Here is a 20,786-nt window from a genome sequence, read left to right on the forward strand (position 1 = left end):
TGCCCGCCACGGCGCCCAGGGCACGTCCCCTACTCGCCCTACCCAAGTTATGCCTCTGCCAGCAGAAGATGGCGCCAGGAGTTGGGGGAGGAGCTACAGATCAGCGCCTTATCCCCTCTGCTGGACTTCACCACCGGGTACTATGGAGCCTGTGACAAACGTTTTTTTAGTAAAACCAACCTGTGCTCCTTGCCCTGGTGGATATAGTGGGGTCCCTGTACGAAAGTGTCCACGCCAGCGGTGCGATCAGTCTCCCAAGAATCGCGATATACGCGGCGGGTCCCACCAGGGGGACCCTCTTACCTCTTCCCTGACGTTTTGCAGCCACGCGACCCTGGAGAGCAGCAGCGGTGGTGTGCCAATGAACCGGTGCGTCCCCGCTGTAAGTACCCGAGAACCAGGCCGTAGGAGTATACAGCGCCGCAGGAGGTGATGGAGCCGCAGCACAGCATGTCCCCAGGACATAAGAAGTGCTGCAGCCCTTGAATTCTTCATAAAAGCTCTTTTCAGGGCTGCCTAATGCAGCCCCCCGTTAGTGACCTGCACTGCACGCACCACCTTTAAAACTGAGCTCCAGTGCACGGAGGCGGGGTTATAGAGGAGGCGTGCATCCTGGGAACAGCCAAAGCTTTTAGCCTGTTGGTGCCTCGGATCAAGATCCAACTCTACACCCCATTGTTATTCCCTGTGAAATCCCAGTGTACCCCGCTGCAGAAATCCTGGTAACAGTTAATGTATTAGTATTAAGTCCATAGATTTGAGATACTTGCCTGGCCACGTTAAAACTTTAGCACAGCTCAGCGTACATTTGACCAGTAACACAGCTATTGTCCGGGTGACGTCTCACCCTCTTTGTAAGCCTCCGGTCCTCGCGCTGTCAGTGCTGGAGGCTTGGAACCATTTAAAATTAATAAATACATTTATTGATTATATTTAAGAAGTAAATGTGCAGTGTAAGAAAAACAAAACAAAGTCGACGACAAAAACTTTATTTGAACATGTCAAAATAAAGGAACAAGCCTTTGGCTAATATACTCATAACTGTGCAGAAAGGTGCACATATGGAACGGAACTGAAAACCATTTATGCACTAAAGTTTTTCTCTTGGCAGTAGTTATGAGCAAATAATACAAACACAATGTAATACAAATTAAAGATTTAAAATAAAATTTCACGGCAACCCCTCCTCAATAAAAACAATAAATCAATGAACAAAACCATGGATTTTTCATTTAACCATTTGCGTATTGGGTACAACTATTTTATTAAGTATCCACCATTGTTACTGTTTTGGTTGTGTATTCAAAATTCACTTCACCATTTCATAAGATTGTGCTATGCTTCTTCATAGAAATGGTGTACGGATGTGTAGAATATGCATTATTCATCACCCTGTGTGCCCTCGACATTTTTCAGAAAGTGATCATGTACATGAAATTCCATGGCTTGGCTGGCCAGCTCAGTATCTCCTCATCCACTGTATTAATTGGAAAAAAAACTGTGATTTAACACCTATAATATATTATATACATATATATGTACACATACACACAATAAAATGTTAGTGATATAATGATATAAGGGTAGCAAGATGCCCTTCTAAAAATGGCTGAGTATTTTAAAAAGCACAAGCCCAATAACTCCTGCTTCACAGCTCCAGTTGTGTGCTGGTCGGGTGATGCCCGTCTTAGTGACCAGTCGTCATTGTGCATAAAAAGCAAAGCTGCTTGGAGTAGACACATGGTTGATACTGTACAAATAAAGGTGCAGACTCTTTGCTATGAAGTTCTAGATCGTGGGGCAGTTGTTTGTGGGAGGCAATGGTTTCTTTTCTGCGATTTTATAAATATTCCTGGCTCTGTGTGGTATACAGGACAACAGGCTAGAGACAGGAGTTTCTGAAATACCTGTGGGAAAAAAATGAAAAAAATAAATTATCGTTATGGTAGACTATTTCTCGTTATGGTAGACTATATGATAACTATTTCTCCTAAGTCCACAGGATAACATTGGAATATGAGGTAACGACAGCGGATTGGCACCAAATGATCAAAGCTTTCGGCCTCCAAAAATGCAATGGGCCAGTCCCTATATCCCCATCTCCTGGCTCAGGCAATTCAGTTGGTTTCCAAAGCTCAAGGCAGGAGCATCATAGAAAGCCCTAATCAGGCAAGAAAAACACACATGCACACCCTTCCATACAAGAAAGAAGAAGAGGTTAGTAAATGAAAGGATCCTCAAATCAGGTGCATTAGGGTGGGGATCCCTGACTTAGGACAAATAGAGTTATTACTGGTAAGTCTACCATAATGAATATTTCTCCTGCAGGGTCCACAGGTTATCCACAGGATAACATTGGGATGTCCCAAAGCAATTTAGTGGTGGGGACGCTCCTGATTGGACAGGAGAATCCTTTGCCCGAATTCAGCATCCTGAGATGCAAAGGTATCAAAGGCATAATGTCTAATGAATGTGTTAATGGAAGACCATGTGGCTGCCTTACATATCTGTTCTGCTGAAGCACCACGTTGCGCTGCCCACGACGGACCTACCTTACGAGTAGAGTGAACAGAGACATTAGCCAGAACAGGGAGATCAGCTTGAGAATACGCTTCTGAAATAGTCATCCGAAGCCACCTCGCCAGTGCCTGCTAGTCAGCAGGCTAGCCTCTCTTGTAAAATCCGCAGAGAACAAAGAGTATCTATATTTCTGATGGCACTGGTCCGATCCACGTAGATCCTTAAAGCACGGACTACGTCCAACGATGCATCTCCCGCAGATAGGTCCGGCGCGTGGAAGGCCGGTACTACAATTTCTTCGTTAAGGTGGAATTTAGACACCACCTTAGGAAGATACCCAGATTTGGTTCTGAGAACCGCTCTATCTGGATATTAAAAAAAAAAAAAAATCAGAAAAAGGAAGGAGACATAACAATGCCCCTAAATCTGAAACTCTTCTAGCTGAAGCAAAAGCCAGTAGAAAGAGAACTTTAGCCGTCAACCATTTAAAATCCACTTGTTTAAGTGGTTCAAATGGGGCAACTTGAAGGGCCTTTAGGACTAACAAGTCCCAAGGCACTGTAGGAGGAACAAAAGGAGGTTGAATGTGCAGCATTTCCTGGAAAAAAGTGCACACATCCTGTAAGTTAGCAATTCTCTTTTGGAACCATACAGTCAATGCTGACACTTGCACTCTCAAGAAAGCCACCCTTAGAACTTTGTCCATTCCTGACTGAAGGAATGCTAGGACTCTGGAAACTCTGAAAGACCTAGGATCAAATTTCCGGTCATTGCACCACTGAATATAGGCTTACCATATTCGGTGATAAATGCGAGCTGATGAAGGTTTCCTTGCTCTGAGCATTGTTTGAATTACCTGTTGTGAAATCCTCTTGGTTTCCGGATAGAAATCCCAAGTGCCACGCAGTCAAAGACAGTCGATCGAGTACTTGTGCTAGAAAGGACCCTGAGACAGTAGATCTGGACATTGAGGGAGTAGAAATGGAGCATCCATCGACAGCCTCTGCAGATCGGTGTAGCAATGTCTTCTGGACCAAACCGGAGCTATTAGAATAACAGCACCCCTTCCTTGTTTTGCCTTTCGCATCACCTGGGTAACAGGGCCATTGGTGGAAACACATAGGCCAGACGAAAGTCCCATCTCACGGACAGGGCATCCACATCGCTTTGTTCTTAACCCATATGCGGGAACTTTGTTGTTATGAAGGGACGCCATGAGATCTATCTCCGGTAACCCCCACTTATCTACCAGAATTTGGAAGACCTTGGGGTGTAAAGCTCATTCGTTTGCATGAATGGCGTGTCGACTGAGAAAATCCGCTTACCAGTTTAGGACTCCCGGAATGAACACAGTGGGCAAGGCTGGATGATGAAGTTCTGCCCACTTTAACGTGTGACTTACCGCCTTCATTTGGATGCGAGTTGATCTACGCTACAGCCGTTGCATTGTCCGAGTGGATTTGGACTGGTATCCCCTGGAAGATGTCCTTTGCCTGAATAAGTGCCATATATATGGCCCAAAATTCCAATATATTTATAGACAAGCAATTTTCTTCCTTGGTCCACTGCCCCTGGAAGCAACCCCTTCCTGACACCGCTCCCCAGCCCTGAAGGCTAGATGCGTTGTCAGAATTTCCCAATCTGATATCCAATAGGGTCTCCGCTTGTCCAGATGGGATGTCTGTAGCCACCAGGCTAATGACCTCCTTACTTCCAGTGGAAGGACCATAGTCTGCGTTTTTATTGTCTGATAAAAACTATTCTATTTGGAAAGGATCAGACGTTGAAGAGGCCTCAAGTGGAACTGAGAATACTACACCATGTCGAATGTCGACACCATCAACCCCATCACACGCATAGCTACGTGATGGATACCCTTTGACTGTGTAGTAGCTCCTGAATCCTTGCCTGAATTTTGGATATTTTGTTCAGAGGTAAAATTACTCTCTGAAGACTCAAATCCAACACAGCCCCCAAGTGAGTCATCCGTTGTGACGGAACCAGGGACGACTTTGCCCAATTTATGAGCCAACCGTGTCTCTGCAAACAAGCTATTGTCTGTCGCAGAGGACACTGAAGCAATTCCTGAGATTGTGCCAGGATTAATAAGTCGTTGAGGTATGGAAAAGTCCTTATCTCCTGCTGACGGAGATAAGATGCCAATACCGTCATAATTTTGGCCAGTCCAAATGGTAGGGACTGAAACGTAAAATGTTGCTGGAGGATAGCAAACCTGAGATAGCGCTGATGGGACAGTGGGGGTAATTCAAAGTTGATCGCAGCAGGAATTTTGTTAGCAGTTGGGCAAAACCATGTGCACTGCAGGGGAGGCAGATATAACATGTGCAGAAAGAAAGAGTTAGATTTGGGTGGGTTATTTTATTTCTGTGCAGGGTAAATACTGGCTGCTTTATTTTTACACTGCAAATTAGATTGCAGATTGAACACACCACACCCAAATCTAACTCTCTCTGCACATGTTAAATCTGCCTCCCCTGCAGTGCACATGGTTTTGCCCAACTGCTAACAAAATTCCTGCTGCGATCAACTTGGAATTACCCCCAGTGCTATAGAAACATGAAGCTAAGCATCCTGGATATCCGGGATTAGCATAAAATCCTCCGCCTCCATGGCCAAAATAATAGAACGTAACGTCTTCATATGAAACAGAGGCACCAAAATGTACTTGTTCAGCACTTTGAGATTGAGTATGGGCCGGAACAACCCATTTGGTTTCTGGACTACAAACAGGTTGGAATAAAAACCTTATCCTCGTTGTGCAGGAGGTACTTGAATTCTCACTCCTGACTGAAGCAACTTCTGAACTGCCTCTTGCAAAGCCCTGGCCTTCGTTTCCACTGAAGACGGGCTGGTTAAAAAAAACCTTTGAGGACGGTGCCTCTTGAAAGCAAACTCATAACCGTGAGATACCGCTTCTTGCACCCAGGCATCTGTGGTAGACTGTTGCCAGATCTGTGCAAACTGAAGAAGTCTGCCTCCCACCCTTGGGTCCCCCAGGCGGACGCCCGCTCCATCTGGCTGATGCCTTATCTTCTGAATTAGAGGCCGGCTCTCTGGTAGCTCAATGCTTTTTAGTCTTACCAGACTTGTCAGATTGAGACTGTTTGCCATAACCCTTTCCTTTTACTTGAGACCGAAAATCTGAAATTCTAGGCTTGGATTTGTGTTTGGAAGGAAACTTCACTTTCTTGGAGTCTGCTTCTGACTCCAAAATATCTGTTTAATTCTTTACCAAAAAGAATATCTCCAGTAAAAGGCAGAGACTCCAGAACCTTCTTGGATTCGGAGTCCGCTTTCCATGTACGTAGCCAAACCGCTCTGCGAGCGTCTACTGCTGAGGCTGATGCCCGAGAGGCAACTGTACCCATATTCAAAGCTGCTTCTTCCATAAAAACAACCTCCTGTTTGATATGTGCAATATGGGATTTTTGCTCTCTAGATGCCATTGAAAGGTCATCCTCCAATGCATCAGCCCAGGCTGCCACTGCTTTTGCCACCCAAGCTGAAGCGATGACTGATCTTATGATTGCCCAGACAAGGAGAAAATGGTTTTAAGACAACCATCTATTTTCCTATCCGTGATATCATTTAATTATGTTGAAGGCAGAGGTAATGTAGATTATCGCACCAATCGGATGACATGCATAACTACTTTGGGAGCCACCTCCCTTTTTAAACAGTCCCCAGCCAAAAGAGGATAATAAGATTTTAAACCTACCGGTAAATCTATTTCTCCTAGTCCGTAGAGGATGCTGGGGACTCCGTAAGGACCATGGGGTATAGACTGGCTCCGCAGGAGATAGGGCACCTAAAAAGAACTTTGACTAAGGGTGTGCACTGGTTCCTCCCTCTATGCCCCTCCTCCAGACCTCAGTTAGAGAACTGTGCCCAGAGGAGATGGACAATACAAGGCAGGATTTAGCAAGCCAAGGGCAAGATTTATACCAGCCCACACCAATCATACCATGTAACCTGGAACAAACATAACCAGTTAACAGTATGAACAAACGACAGTAACGGTCCAAGACCGATGTCAACTGTAACATAACCCTTATGTAAGCAACAACTATATACAAGTCTTGCAGAGTTTCCGCACTGGGAGGGGCGCCCAGCATCCTCTACGGACTAGGAGAAATAGATTTACCGGTTGGTTTAAAATCTTATTTTCTCTTACGTCCTAGATGATGCTGGGGACTCCGTAAGGACCATGGGGTTTATACCAAAGCATCCAATCGGGCGGGAGAGTGCATATGACTCTGCAGCACCGACTGAGCAAACGCTAGGTCCTCATCAGCCAGGGTATCAAACTTGTAGAATTTAGCAAGTGTTTGACCCCGACCAAGTCGCCGCTCGGCAAAGTTGTAATGCCGAGACGCCTCGGGCAGCCGCCCAAGAAGAGCCCACCTTCCTAGTGGAATGGGCCTTAACCGAATTTGGTACCGGCAATCCAGCCGTAGAGTGAGCCTGCTGAATCGTATTACAGATCCAGCGAGCAATAGTCTGCTTCGAAGCAGGAGCGCCAATCTTATTGGCCGCATACAGGAAAAACAGAGCCTCTGTTTTCCTAATTCTAGCCATCCTGGCTACATAAATTTTTAAGGCCCTGACTACGTCCAGGGATCTGGAATCCTCCAGGTCACTTGTAGCCACAGGCACCACAATAGGTTGATTCATACGGAACGAAGAAACCACTTTAGGCAAAAATTGCGGACGTGTCCTCAATTCAGCTCGATCCACATGAAAAATCAAGTAGGGGCTCTTGTGTGACAAAGCCGCCAATTCTGACACTCGCCTTGCTGATGCTAAGGCCAACAACATGTCCACCTTCCAGGTAAGAAATTTCAACTCAACCTTGTTAAGCGGTTCAAACCAGTGTGATTTTAGGAACTGCAACACCACGTTCAGGTCCCATGGTGCCACTGGAGGCACAAAAGGGGGCTGGATGTGCAGCACTCCCTTTACAAACGTCTGGACTTCTGGAAGAGAAGCCAATTCCTTTTGAAAGAAAATCGAGAGGGCCGAAATCTGTACCTTAACAGAGCCTAATTTCAGGCCCATATCCACTCCTGTCTGTAGGAAGTGGAGAAGACGACCCAGATGAAATTCTTCCGTAGGTGCATTCTTGGTCTCACACCAAGACACATACTTTCGCCAGATACGGTGATAATGTTTTATCGTCACCTCCTTCCTAGCCTTTATTAAAGTAGGGATGACCTCTTCCGGAATCCCCTTTTTCGCTAGGATTCGGCGTTCAACCGCCATGCCGTCAAACGTAACCGCGGTAAGTCTTGAAATACACAGGGCCCCTGCTGCAACAGGTCTTCCCTCAGAGGAAGAGGCCAGGGATCTCCTGTGAGCATCTCTTGTAGATCAGAGTACCAGGCCCTTCAAGGCCAGTCTGGGACAACGAGTATCGTTCGTACTCTTCTTCGTCTTATGATCCTCAACACTTTTGTGATGAGAGGAAGAAACACGTAGACCGATTTGAACACCCACGGTGTTACCAGAGCGTCTACTGCTACTGCCTGAGGGTCCCGAGACCTGGCGCAATACCTCCGAAGTTTTTTGTTGAGGCGTGACGCCATCATGTCTATTTGAGGAGTTCCCCAAAGACGTGTTACGTCTGCAAAGACTTCTTGATGAAGTCCCCACTCTCCTGGATGGAAATCGTGTCTGCTGAGGAAGTCTGCTTCCCAGTTGCCCACTCCCGGAATGAAGACAGCTGACAGAGCGCTTACATGATTTTCCGCCCAGCGAAGGATCCTTGTGGCTTCCGCCATTGCGACTCTGCTTCTTGTCCCGCCTTGGCGGTTCACATGAGCCACTGCTGTGACATTGCCTGATTGAATCAGAACCAGTAGGCTTCGAAGAAAACTCTGATTGTCGAAGGCCGTTGTAAATGGCCCTGAGTTCCAACACATTGATGTGTAGACAGGACTCCTGGTCTGACCAAAGACCCTGAAATTTTTTTCTTTTTTTTCCTGTGTGACCGCTCCCCATCCTCGGAGGCTCGCGTCCGTGGTAACCAGGATCCAATCCTGAATTCCGAACCTGCGACCCTCCAGGAGGGACACTCTGGTCCCTGGGGACAGAGTTATTTTCCGATGTAAGTGCAGATGGGACCCGGACCACTTGTCCAGAAGGTCCCATTGAAAAGTCCTTGCATGGAACCTTCCGAAGGGAATGGCCTCGCAGGCCGCCACCATTTTCCCCAGAACTCGAGTGCATTGGTGAACTGACACCCTTTTCGGTTTTAGCAGGTCTCTGACCATGTTCTGGATGTCTTGGGTTTTCTCTATTGGGAGGAAGACCTTCATTTGTTCCGTAACCAGTATCATACCTAGGAACGGTAGTCGAGTTGTCGGAATCAACTGTGACTTTGGTAGATTTAAAATCCAACCGTGTTGCTGGAGCACTCTCAGAGAGAGCGCCACACTGCTCAGCAATTTCTCCCTTGATCTCGCTTTTATCAGGAGATCGTCCAAGTATGGGATAATTGTGACTCCATGCTTGCGCAGGACCACCATCATTTCCGCCATTATCTTGGTGAAAATCCTCGGGGCCGTGGAGAGTCCAAACGGCAACGTCTGAAATTGGTAATGACAATCCTGTACAGCGAATCTCAGGTATTCCTGATGGGGGGCATATATGGGGACATGTAGGTACGCATCATTTATGTCCAGAGACACCATAAACTCCCCCTCCTCCATGTTGGCTATTATCGCTCTGAGAGATTCCATTTTGAATTTGAATCTTTTTATGTACAGGTTTAGGGATTTCAGATTCAAAATAGGTCTGACCGAACCGTCCGGTTTCGGGACCACAAATAGGGTTGAGTAGTAACCTCTTCCCTGCTCGTGCAGGGGAACCTTGATTATCACTTGCTGTATACACAGCGTTTGAATTGCAGCTAACACTATATCCCTTTCCGATGTGGAAGCTGGTAGGGCCGATTTGAAAAATCGGCGCGGGGGCACCTCCTCGAATTCCAATTTGTAACCCTGGGAAACTATTTCCAACACCCAGGGATTCAGGTCCGAACTGACCCAGGCCTGACTGAAAAGTCGAAGACGTGCCCCAACCGGTGCGGACTCCTTCAGGGGAGCCCCAGCGTCATGCTGTGGGTTTTGGAGTAGCCGGGAGGACTTTTGTTCCTGGGCACCTGCCGAAGCAGGTGCTCTCTTGCCTCTGCCCTTACATCTGGCGAGGAAAGAGGATCCCCAACCTCTTTTGGACTTGTGCGACCGAAAGGACTGCATCTAATAGGGTGTTACTTTCTTTTGCTGTTGGGGAATATATGGTAAAAAATTTGATTTACCTGCTGTAGCTGTGGAAACCAGGTCCGTCAGCCCATCCCCAAACAATACATCACCCTTATAGGGTAGTACTTCCATATGTTTTTTGGAATCCGCATCACCCGTCCATTGGCGAGTCCATAAGGATCTTCTCGCTGAGACAGACATGGCATTGGCCCTAGAAGCTAGCAATCCAATGTCTCTTTGAGCATCCCTCATAAATAAGACTGCGTCTTTAATATGGGCTAGAGTTAGGAATATAGTATCCTTATCCATATTATCAAATTGATGTCAGCTCATCTGTCCAAGCTGCAATTGCGCTACACACCCATGCCGACGCAATTGTCGGTCTTAGCACAGCACCCGTATGAGAATAAATACACTTTAAGGTAGTTTCTTGCCTGCGATCTGCAGGGTCCTTAAGGGCTGCTGTGTCAGGAGACGGTAGCGCCACTTTCTTGGACAAGCGCGTCAGGGCCCTGTCCACAGTGGGAGGTGATTCCCAAATCTCCCTGTCCTGCTTAGGGAAGGGGTATGCCATATAAATTCTTTTGGGGATCTGCGGCCTCTTATCCGGAGTCTCCCAAGCTTTTCCAAAGAATTCATGAGATGTGGGAAAGTTAATAATCTGTTTCTTTTCCTTAAACATGTGTACCCTTGTGTCGGGGACCGAGGGTTCATCCACAATATGCAACACATCCCTTATTGCCACAATCATACACTGAATGGTTTTAGTGACCCTAGGGTGCAATTTTACTTCGTCATAGTCGACACTGGAATCAGAATCTGTGTCGGCAGTAGTGTCTTGTGTTAAGGGACGCTTTTGAGACCCTGACGGGCCCTGTGAGTCGGTCCAATCCGAGGATTGACCCCCTGATGTCCCCCCTAATTCAGCCTGATCAAGCCTTTTATGTAGAGATGCCACACTTGCATTCAACATATGCCACATGCCCATCCAATCTGGAGTCGGCACAACCGACTGGGACACACCACTCATTTGCTCCACCTCCTCCTTGGAGAAGCCTTCCGCCTCAGACATGTCGACACACACGTACCGACACCCCACCCACACAGGGATTTACCTATAAGGGGACAAAACCCCAACCAGGTCTTAAGGAGAGAGACAGAGAGTATGCCAGCACACACCAGCGCTTAAAAACACTGGAAAAAATATGTCCAGATAGCGCCTTTTTATATACAATATGCCAATTCCCACTCACTGCATCGCTAATGTGCCCCCCTCCTCTTTTTCAAGCCTGTCAAGTTCAGCAGGGGAGAGACCAGGGAGCCAGCGTTTTCCTCATGCAGCTTCTGTGGAGAAAATGGCGCTGGTTAGTGCTGAGCATCAAGCCCCGCCCACCCGACGCGGGCTTCGGTCCCAGTGATTTTTCAATAAAATTGCGGGGGATCATAGATTTACTGCCTCCGCAGCCTAATCAAACTGTATTTGGCCAAAATGTGAGGTTTATTGCTGCCCAGGGCGCCCACCCCTGCGCCCTGCACCCTTCAGTGCTGCTGTGTGTGTGTGTGACTGATGTCTTCTGCCGCCTAAGATGTCTTCTGCCTTCTCTATCCGGCTTCTATCTTCGGCATCTGTGAGGACGACGGCGGCGCGGCTCCGGGACGAACCCCAGGTGAGACCTGTGTTCCGACTCCCTCTGGAGCTAATGGTGTCCAGTAGCCTTAGAAGCAGTGCCCAACTTGACAAGCCAGCCCTGCTTCTCTCTCCTCGGTCCCACGATGCAGGGAGCCTGTTGCCAACAGGACTCCCTGAAAATAAAAAACCTAACAAAATTCTTCTTCAACAGAAAACTCCGGAGAGCTCTCTGCAGTGCACCCATTCTCTCCTCTGGGCACAAGATCTAACTGAGGTCTGGAGGAGGGGCATAGAGGGAGGAGCCAGTGCACACCCATAGTCAAAGTTCTTTTTAGGTCCCTATCTCCTGCGGAGCCCGTCTATACCCTGTGGTCCTTACGGAGTCCCCAGCATCCTCTAGGACGTAAGAGAAAATAAGAATTTACTCACCGGTAATTCTATTTCTCATAGTCCGTAGTGGATGCTGGGGACTCCGTAAGGACCATGGGGATTAGCGGCTCCGCAGGAGACTGGGCACAACTACAAAGAAAGCTTTAGACTACTGGTGTGCACTGGCTCCTCCCACTAAGACCCTCCTCCAGACCTCAGTTAGGATACTGTGCCCGGAAGAGCTGACACAATTAGGAAGGATTTTGAATCCCGGGTAAGACTCATACCAGCCACACCAATCACACCGTATAACTCGTGATACAATACCCAGTTAACAGCATGATAGCAACTGAGCCTCTCAACAGATATCTCAACAATAATCCTTTAGTTAAGCAATAACTATATACAAGTATTGCAGACAATCCGCACTTGGGATGGGCGCCCAGCATCCACTACGGACTATGAGAAATAGAATTACCGGTGAGTAAATTCCTATTTTCTCTGACGTCCTAAGTGGATGCTGGGGACTCCGTAAGGACCATGGGGATTATACCAAAGCTCCCAAACGGGCGGGAGAGTGCGGATGACTCTGCAGCACCGAATGAGAAAACTCAAGGTCCTCCACAGCCAGGGTATCAAATTTGAAGAATTTAGCAAACGTGTTTGCCCCTGACCAAGTAGCAGCTCGGCAAAGTTGAAGAGCCGAGACCCCTCGGGCAGCCGCCCAAGAAGAGCCCACTTTCCTCGTGGAATGGGCTTTTACTGATTTAGGATGCGGCAGTCCAGCCGCAGAATGTGCAAGCTGAATCGTACTACAGATCCAGCGAGCAATAGTCTGCTTAGAAGCAGGTGCACCCAACTTGTTGGGTGCATACAGGATAAAGAGCGAGTCAGTCTTTCTGACTCCAGCTGTCCTGGAAACATAAATTTTTAGGGCTCTGACTACATCCAACAACTTGGAAGCCTCCAAGTCATTTGTAGCCGCAGGCACCACGATCGGTTAGTTCAGATGAAAAGCTGATACCACTTTGGGGAGAAACTGGGGACGAGTCCTCAATTCTGCCCTATCCATATGGAAAATCAGATAAGGGCTTTTACATGACAAAGCCGCCAATTCTGAAACACGCCTGGCCGAAGCCAAGGCCAACAACATGACCACTTTCCACGTGAGATATTTTAAATCCACGGTTTTCAGTGGCTCAAACCAATGTGACTTTAGGAAATCCAACACCACGTTGAGATCCCAAGGTGCCACTGGAGGCACAAAAGGGGGCTGAATATGCAGCACTCCCTTAACAAAAGTCTGAACTTCAGGTAGTGAAGCCAATTCTCTCTGGAAGAAAATCGATAGAGCCGAAATCTGGACCTTAATGGAACCCAATTTAAGGCCCACAGTCACCCCTGATTGTAGGAAGTGCAGGAACCGGCCCAGCTGAAACTCTTCCGTTGGGGCCTTCCTGGCCTCACACCACGCAACATATTTACGCCATATGCGGTGATAATGGTTCGCGGTTACTTCTTTCCTAGCTTTTATCAGCGTAGGTATGACTTCCTCCGGAATGCCCTTTTCCTTCAGGATCCGGTGTTCAACCGCCATGCCGTCAAACGCAGCCGCGGTAAGTCTTGGAACAGACAGGGCCCCTGCTGCAGCAGGTCCTGTCTGAGCGGTAGAGGCCATGGGTCCTCTGACGACATTTCTTGAAATTCCGGATACCACGCTCTTCTTGGCCAGTCCGGAACAATGAGTATAGTTCTTACTCCTCTTCTCCTTATTATCCTCAGTACCTTTGGTATGAGAGGAAGAGGAGGAAACACATAAACCGATCGGTATACCCACGGTGTTACCAGAGCGTCCACAGCTATCGCCTGCGGGTCTCTTGACCTGGCGCAATATTTTTCTAGCTTTTTGTTTAGGCGGGACGCCATCATGTCCACCTGTGGTTTTTCCCACCGGTTTACAATCATTTGAAAGACTTCTGGATGAAGTCCCCACTCTCCCGGGTGGAGGTCGTGCCTGCTGAGGAAGTCTGCTTCCCAGTTGTCCACTCCAGGAATGAACACTGCTGACAGTGCTAACCGCCCTGAGCGATTCCATCTTGAACTTGAATTTTTTGATATGTGTGTTCAAGGATTTCAAATTTAAAATGGGTCTCACGGAACCGTCCGGTTTCGGTACCACAAACATTGTGGAATAGTAACCCCGTCCTTGTTGAAGTAGGGGCACCTTTACTATCACTTGTTGTGAATACAGCTTTTGAATTGCCTGTAACACTGCCTCCCTGCCTGAGGGAGTGGTTGGCAAGGTAGATTTGAGGAAACGGCGGGGGGGGAGACGTCTCAAATTCCAGTTTGTACCCCTGAAATACTATTTGAAGGATCCAGGGATCCACCCGTGAGCGAGCCCACTGCTTGCTGAAATGCTTGAGACGGGCCCCCACCGTACCTGGCTCTGCCTGTGGAGCCCCAGCGTCATGCTGTGGACTTAGAGGAAGCGGGGGAGGACTTTTGCCCCTGGGAACTGGCTGCATGTTGCAGCTTTTTCCCTCTACCTCTGGGCAGAAAGGACGCGCCTTTAACCCGCTTGCCCCTATTGGGCCGAAAGGACTGTACCTGATAATACGGTGCTTTCTTTGGTTGTGAGGGAACATGGGGCAAAAATGTAGACTTCCCAGCTGTTGCTGTGGAAACGAGGTCCGAGAGACCATCCCCGAACAATTCCTCACCCTTATAAGGCAGAACTTCCATGTGTCGTTTGGAATCTGCATCACCTGTCCACTGCCGAGTCCATAAACCTCGCCTGGCAGAAATGGACATTGCACTAATTTTGGATGCCAGACGGCAAATATCCCTCTGTGCATCCCTCATGTATAAAAGTGCGTCTTTTATATGCTCTACGTTCAGCAAAATAGTGTCCCTGTCTAGGGTATCTATATTTTCTGACAGGGAATCTGACAACGCAGCAGCAGCGCTGCACATCCAGGCTGAAGCTATAACTGGTCTCAGTATCACACCTGTGTGTGTATATATAGATTTCAGGATAGCCTCCTGCTTTCTATCAGCAGATTCCTTCAGGGCGGCCGTATCCGAAGACGGTAGTGCCACCTTTTTTGACAAGCGTGTGAGCGCTTTATCCACCCTAGGGGATGTTTCCCAGCGTGACCTATCCTCTGGCGGGAAAGGGTACGCCATTAGTAACCTCTTAGAAATTACCATCTTTTTATCAGTGGAAGCCCACGCTTCTTCACACACTTCATTTAACTCTTCAGATGGAGGAAAAGCTACTGGTAGTTTTTTCTCTCCAAACATTATACCCTTTTTTGTGGTACCGGGGGTAACATCAGAAATGTGCAACACATTTTTCATTGCCTCAATCATGTAACGTGTGGCCCTACTGGAAGTTACATTAGTCTCTTCGTCGTCGACACTGGAGTCAGTATCCGTGTCGACATCTGTGTCAACCATCTGAGGTAGCGGGCGTTTTAGAGCCCCTGATGGTTTTTGAGACGCCTGGGCAGGCACAGGCTGAGAAGCCGGCTGTCCCACATTAGGTATGTCGTCAAACCTTTTATGCAAGGAGTCGACACTATCACGTAATTCCTTCCACAGCACCATCCACTCAGGTGTCGACCCCGCGGGGGGTGACATCACATTTACAGGCATCTGCTCCGCCTCCACATAAGCCTCCTCATCAAACATGTCGACACAGCCATACCGACACACCGCAAACACACAGGGAATGCTCTGACAGAGGACAGGACCCCACAAAGCCCTTTGGGGAGACAGAGAGAGAGTATGCCAGCACACACCAGAGCGCTATATAACACTGGGATCCCACAGTATCAATGAGTGTTTTCCCTATAGCTGCTTTTTATATATATTACATATATATGTATGTATGTATACTGCGCCTAAATTTAGTGCCCCCCCTCTCTTTTTTACCCTTCTGTAGTTTTCTTAGACTGCAGGGGAGAGCCAGGGAGCTTCCTTCCAGCGGAACTGTGGAGGGAAAAATGGCGCCAGTGTGCTGAGGGAGAAGCCCCGCCCCCTTTTCGGCAGACTTTCTCCCGCTTTTTCTGTGATACTGGCAGGGGTAATTTTACATCTATTTAGCCTCTGGGACTATATATGATGTATATTTTGCCAGCCAAGGTGTTATCTATTGCCCTCAGGGCGCCCCCCCCCCAGCGCCCTGCACCCATCAGTGACCGAAGTATGAGGTGTACATGAGGAGCAATGGCGCACAGCTGCAGTGCTGTGCGCTACCTTGGTCAAGACTGAAGTCTTCTGCCGCCGATTTTCCGGACCTTCTTCGTGCTTCTGGCTCTGTAAGGGGGACGGCGGCGCGGCTCCGGGAACGAACACCAAGGTCGGGTCCTGCGGTCGATCCCTCTGGAGCTAATGGTGTCCAGTAGCCTAAGAAGCCCAACCTACCACCTGTTAGGTAGGTTCGCTTCTTCTCCCCTTAGTCCCTCGCTGCAGTGAGTCTGTTGCCAGCAGACCTCACTGAAAATAAAAAACCTAAATATACTTTCTTTCTAGGTGCTCAGGAGAGCCCCTAGTGTGCATCCAGCTCGGCCGGGCACAAGAATCTAACTGAGGTCTGGAGGAGGGTCTTAGTGGGAGGAGCCAGTGCACACCAGTAGTCTAAAGCTTTCTTTGTAGTTGTGCCCAGTCTCCTGCGGAGCCGCTAATCCCCATGGTCCTTACGGAGTCCCCAGCATCCACTTAGGACGTTAGAGAAAATGGGAATTCCATTTCCTTGGAATTCTAAACTTCTTACTGGGTGTAACCCAAGCCTCTTGCATAATTTCCGTTAGCTGTTCTGACCCAGGAAACTCAGTCCTAACTGTTTTTCGATGTTTAAACACAGATTTTAACAAAGGCTTTGCTGCCTCCTCTAAGGATAGAATGGCTTTCATAGCACTAATTAGCTCAGGTATATCCACTGAGCTGAGGCCTTCCTCCTCGTCTCTGTATGCAGATCTGGAGTGCGATGAGTCCTCATCCTCCGAGTCCTCATCTGAAACGTGTGTAGATATAGTTTCATGTCTATGTGATTAACTTACCACTGCCCTTTCAGTCCGTTTCTGTTGAGAGGCTGCCGATTACTGCACTGGATGTGATAACCCACCGCTGAAATGTTGCATGTAAGGGTTAATAGGGTAACCTATCCCTGGTATAGGAGCTGGCATTATCCGCTCAGCTATACGGGATCTCGTCTGTGCAAAGGTAACATGTGCAGTGTTAACTAAACAAATTGTGACTACAGTCACTTTAAAAATTGTTAAAGTGACATACAATCCGATCCCTCCTTGCTTTGCACCAGCATTGAGGATCGGAATACACAAAAACGGACAGAAAATATTAAAGTCAGCAATCACACTAGCAATCAGTCACAGGTTATACATTAGTATAATAAGCAATATAAAGCACATAATCAACTACAGATACATTTAAAGTATGTAGGAGAAACATATTACTGCATTACCTTATATAGGAATTTGAATGTATTCAGTCGCACAGTGAAAGAATACAGCAGCAATAGTTTACAGACTCATATGAATCAGGCACTTACCCAACTATTCGTACTCAAAGGTAGATACTTAGTGCTGTATTACCGGCTCAGGAGAGGGGGATATAGGAAGACTTCTCCCGCTTCCAGGATCAATCAATACGTTAGTGAACGCTGAGTGGATCCGGAAGCTATTAGTGTACACAATCACCCCGTGAACCTACAGTGAACACAGAAGCCAAGTGAACACAGACGCACCAATCATATAGCTGCCTATGCTGCGACTGGGTCCTTTTAGATACACAGCGTCTCAGACGGAAGCGGGAACTCAAGTTCATGATGGGAAACTCGGAGGAAACTGGTCCTGAATCGGGGGGACGGGCGACCAAGGGAGCATCTTACTACCCACTGCTGACATCAACCCTAGGGACCGTGGCCTCATACTACCCCTGGAGCCTATGATCTCGGAGGCCTAGCGCTGGTGACCCGGCAGCCGCGTCAGAGACTGTTCGGTAGTCCTCATCCTGAACAGTGTGGCTATGTCTCGCGTTTCCCCTACTAAGCGGAACCGTTGCCTTACCTTTTCCCCTGTGTTCCGGCCACAGCCTGGTAACGTCTCCTGGACTTGCTAGTACATCCTACACAGACGCCCGCCGAAACAGCACTGTACACGTGGGTAAGTGTTGTCGCGACCCGGCAGGGAGTTGTTTGAGCAACTCTAAGGTACGTATAAGACGCTTTTTAGAAAGTTCGCTCAAAAAAAATAAAAATAGTAAGACCATAAAAAATAAAATAAAAAAAGCTTATGGCTGCTAAAAACCAGCAGCCCATTGACCATGGTCCGGCTCCTGCCACACCAAACAAAAAACTGAATTGCCTGAGCCAGGAGGCGGGGATATAGGGACTGGCCCGTTGCATTCTGGGAGGCCAAAAGCCCTGATCGTTTGGTGCCAATCCGCTGTTGCTACCTCGTATCCCAATGTTATCCTGTGGATGACCTGTGGACCCTGCAGGAGAAAAGCAGGATTATATGATCTTGTAATGTGTATGGTTAATGCAAACATAATGAAAGCTGGAGGGTGGCTCCAATCCCCATACCCCTGAGCTCACTGGCTACATGATACCACATACTAACAGCCTCTCTCCTATTCTTAGTGCTCTATGGAAGAACAGTACAGGTACAGCAACAAGGAGATAAAGGTGGGAGAAAGAGGGACAAGTAAGAGAAATGGACAGGAAGAAGGGAGGGAGGGGAGGGGGTTTGACAGGTGGGAAGGAGGACAAAGAGTGAGGAATAAAAAAAAATTAGGATTTTAATTACCTACCGGTAAATCCTTTTCTCGTAGTCCATAGGGGATACTGGGAATCCAATTAGTACCATGGGGTATAGACGGGTCCACTTGGAGCCATGGGTACTATAGAGTTTGATTATGTGTGCTGGCTCCTCCCTCTATGCCCCTCCTACCAGACTCAGTCTAGGAAACTGTGCCTGAGGAGACAGACATACTTTGAGAGTAGGATATAGAAAAGGAAAATGGTGAGAATTCAAATCAGCACAAGCAGAACAAGAGGAAAGCCATGCTAACCAAACTTGCAAAACAGTGACAGCAACAGCTGAACCAAACAACATTAGTTAACCGAGTAACAGAGCAGGAAGAACGAAGCACCGGGCAGGCGCCCAGTATCCCCCACGAACTACGAGAAATGGATTTACCGGTAGGCAATCAAAATCATATTTTCTCTTACATCCTAGGGGATACTGGGAATCCAATTAATACCATGGGGAAGTACCAAAGCTCCCAAACCGGGTGGGAGAGTGCTGAGGTTCCTGCAGAACTGATTGACCAAACTTAAGGTCCTCAGAGGCCAAGGCATTGAACTTGTAAAACTTGGCAAACGTGTTCGAACCCGACCAAGTAGCTGCTCGGCAGAGCTGTAAAGCTGAGACACCCCGGACAGCCGGCCAAGAGGAACCCACCGACCTAGTAGAGTGGGCTTAAACAGATTTTGGAATCGGCAAACCTGCCGTGGAATAAGCATGCTGAAAAGTGAGCCTGATCCAGCATGCAATTGACTGCTTTGAAGCAGGACACTTAATCTTTTTGGGATCATAAAGAACGAACAGCAAGTCAGATTTCCTATGACGAGCCGTTCTCTTCACATAGACCTTGAAAGCCCTTACAATATCCAAAGACTTTGAAGTAGCAGAGGCGTCCATAACAACTGGAACCACAATAGGTTGGTTGATGTGAAACGCGGACACCACCTTAGGGTGAAATAGCTGACGAGTCCTGAGTTCAGCTCTGTCCTCATGGAAAATGAAGTAGGGCTCTTGTAAGTCCCAAACTCCGACATACGTCTTGCTGAAGCTAAGGCCAACAGTGTGACGGTCTTCCACGTAAGGTACTTTACGTCTACCTCCTGCAACGGTTCAAACCAGTCCAACTGAAGGAACTGCAGTGCCAAATTGAGATCCCAAGGTGCTGTAGGAGGCACAAAGGGAGGTTGTAAGTGCAGAACACCTTTTAAGAATGTCTGGACCTCAGGGAGAGAAGCCAATTGTTTCTGAAAGAAAATAGTCAAGGCCGAAATCTGAACTTTAAATGGAGCCTAGGCGTAGGCCCACATCCACTACAGAAAAAGCAGGAAACATCCCAGATGAAATTCCACCATAGAATTTTGTCTGCTCTCACACCAAGAGACATTTCTTCCAGATACGATGGTAATGTTTAGACGTTACCCCCTTTCTGGCTTAGATAATAGTCGGGATGACCTTGTCAGGAATCCCTCTAATGGCTAGAATCAACCGTTTAACATCCATGCCGTCAAACGTAGCCGTGATAAGTCTTGATAGACGAAAGAGGCCCTGCTGCAGAAGATCCTCTCGAAGAGGCAGAGGCCATGGATCTTCGATCAGCATCTCGAGAAGATCCACATACCAGGCCCTTCGTGGCCAGTCCGAAGCAATGAGGATTGCTTGAACCTTTTCCCTTTTTAGAATTCTTGGGATCAGAGAAATAGGAGGAAACAAGTACACCAGCTGGTAAACCCAGAGTTGTCAGGGCGTCTACCGCTACTGCTTATAGGTCACTTGACCCGGAACAATACCGCTTGAGCTTCTTGTTGAGTCAAGAGGCCATCATGTCAATTTGTGGATACCCCCACCAACGTTATAACCACCCGAACACCTCCGGGTGGAGGCCCCATTCCCCCGGGTGCAGGTCGTGTCTGCTAAGGAAGTCGGCTTCCCAGTTGTCTACTCCCTGAATAAAGATCGCCAACAACGCCACGGCATGTTTTTCCGCCCAGAGGAGAATACTTGACACCTCTGACATTGCGGCTCTACTTTTCGTTCCGCCCTGTCGGTTTATGTACGTTACCGCCGTCACATTGTCCGACTGGACCTGAATGGACCGATTCTGAAGAAGTGATGAGGCTTGCAGAAGGGCATTGTAGATAGCCCTGAGTTTCA

At 47.9% G+C, this 20,786-nt stretch overlaps 1 protein-coding gene across 3 annotated transcripts in view; it reads right to left on the reverse strand.

Annotated features, from left to right (window-relative positions):
* Positions 1-973: 973 nt before the first annotated feature.
* Positions 974-20,786, reverse strand: part of CENPN (centromere protein N) — a 110,872-nt gene continuing 91,059 nt past the window's right edge. For all 3 annotated transcript variants that reach the window (XM_063945367.1, XM_063945368.1, XM_063945366.1), the window contains one exon: positions 974-1,907. In XM_063945367.1, coding sequence (XP_063801437.1) covers positions 1,789-1,907 — 119 coding nt within the window. In that variant the 3' untranslated portion in view covers positions 974-1,788. The remainder of the gene's footprint in view (positions 1,908-20,786) is intronic.

Source organism: Pseudophryne corroboree, chromosome 11 (genome assembly GCF_028390025.1).
Source record: "Pseudophryne corroboree isolate aPseCor3 chromosome 11, aPseCor3.hap2, whole genome shotgun sequence".
Lineage (NCBI taxonomy): Eukaryota > Metazoa > Chordata > Amphibia > Anura > Myobatrachidae > Pseudophryne > Pseudophryne corroboree.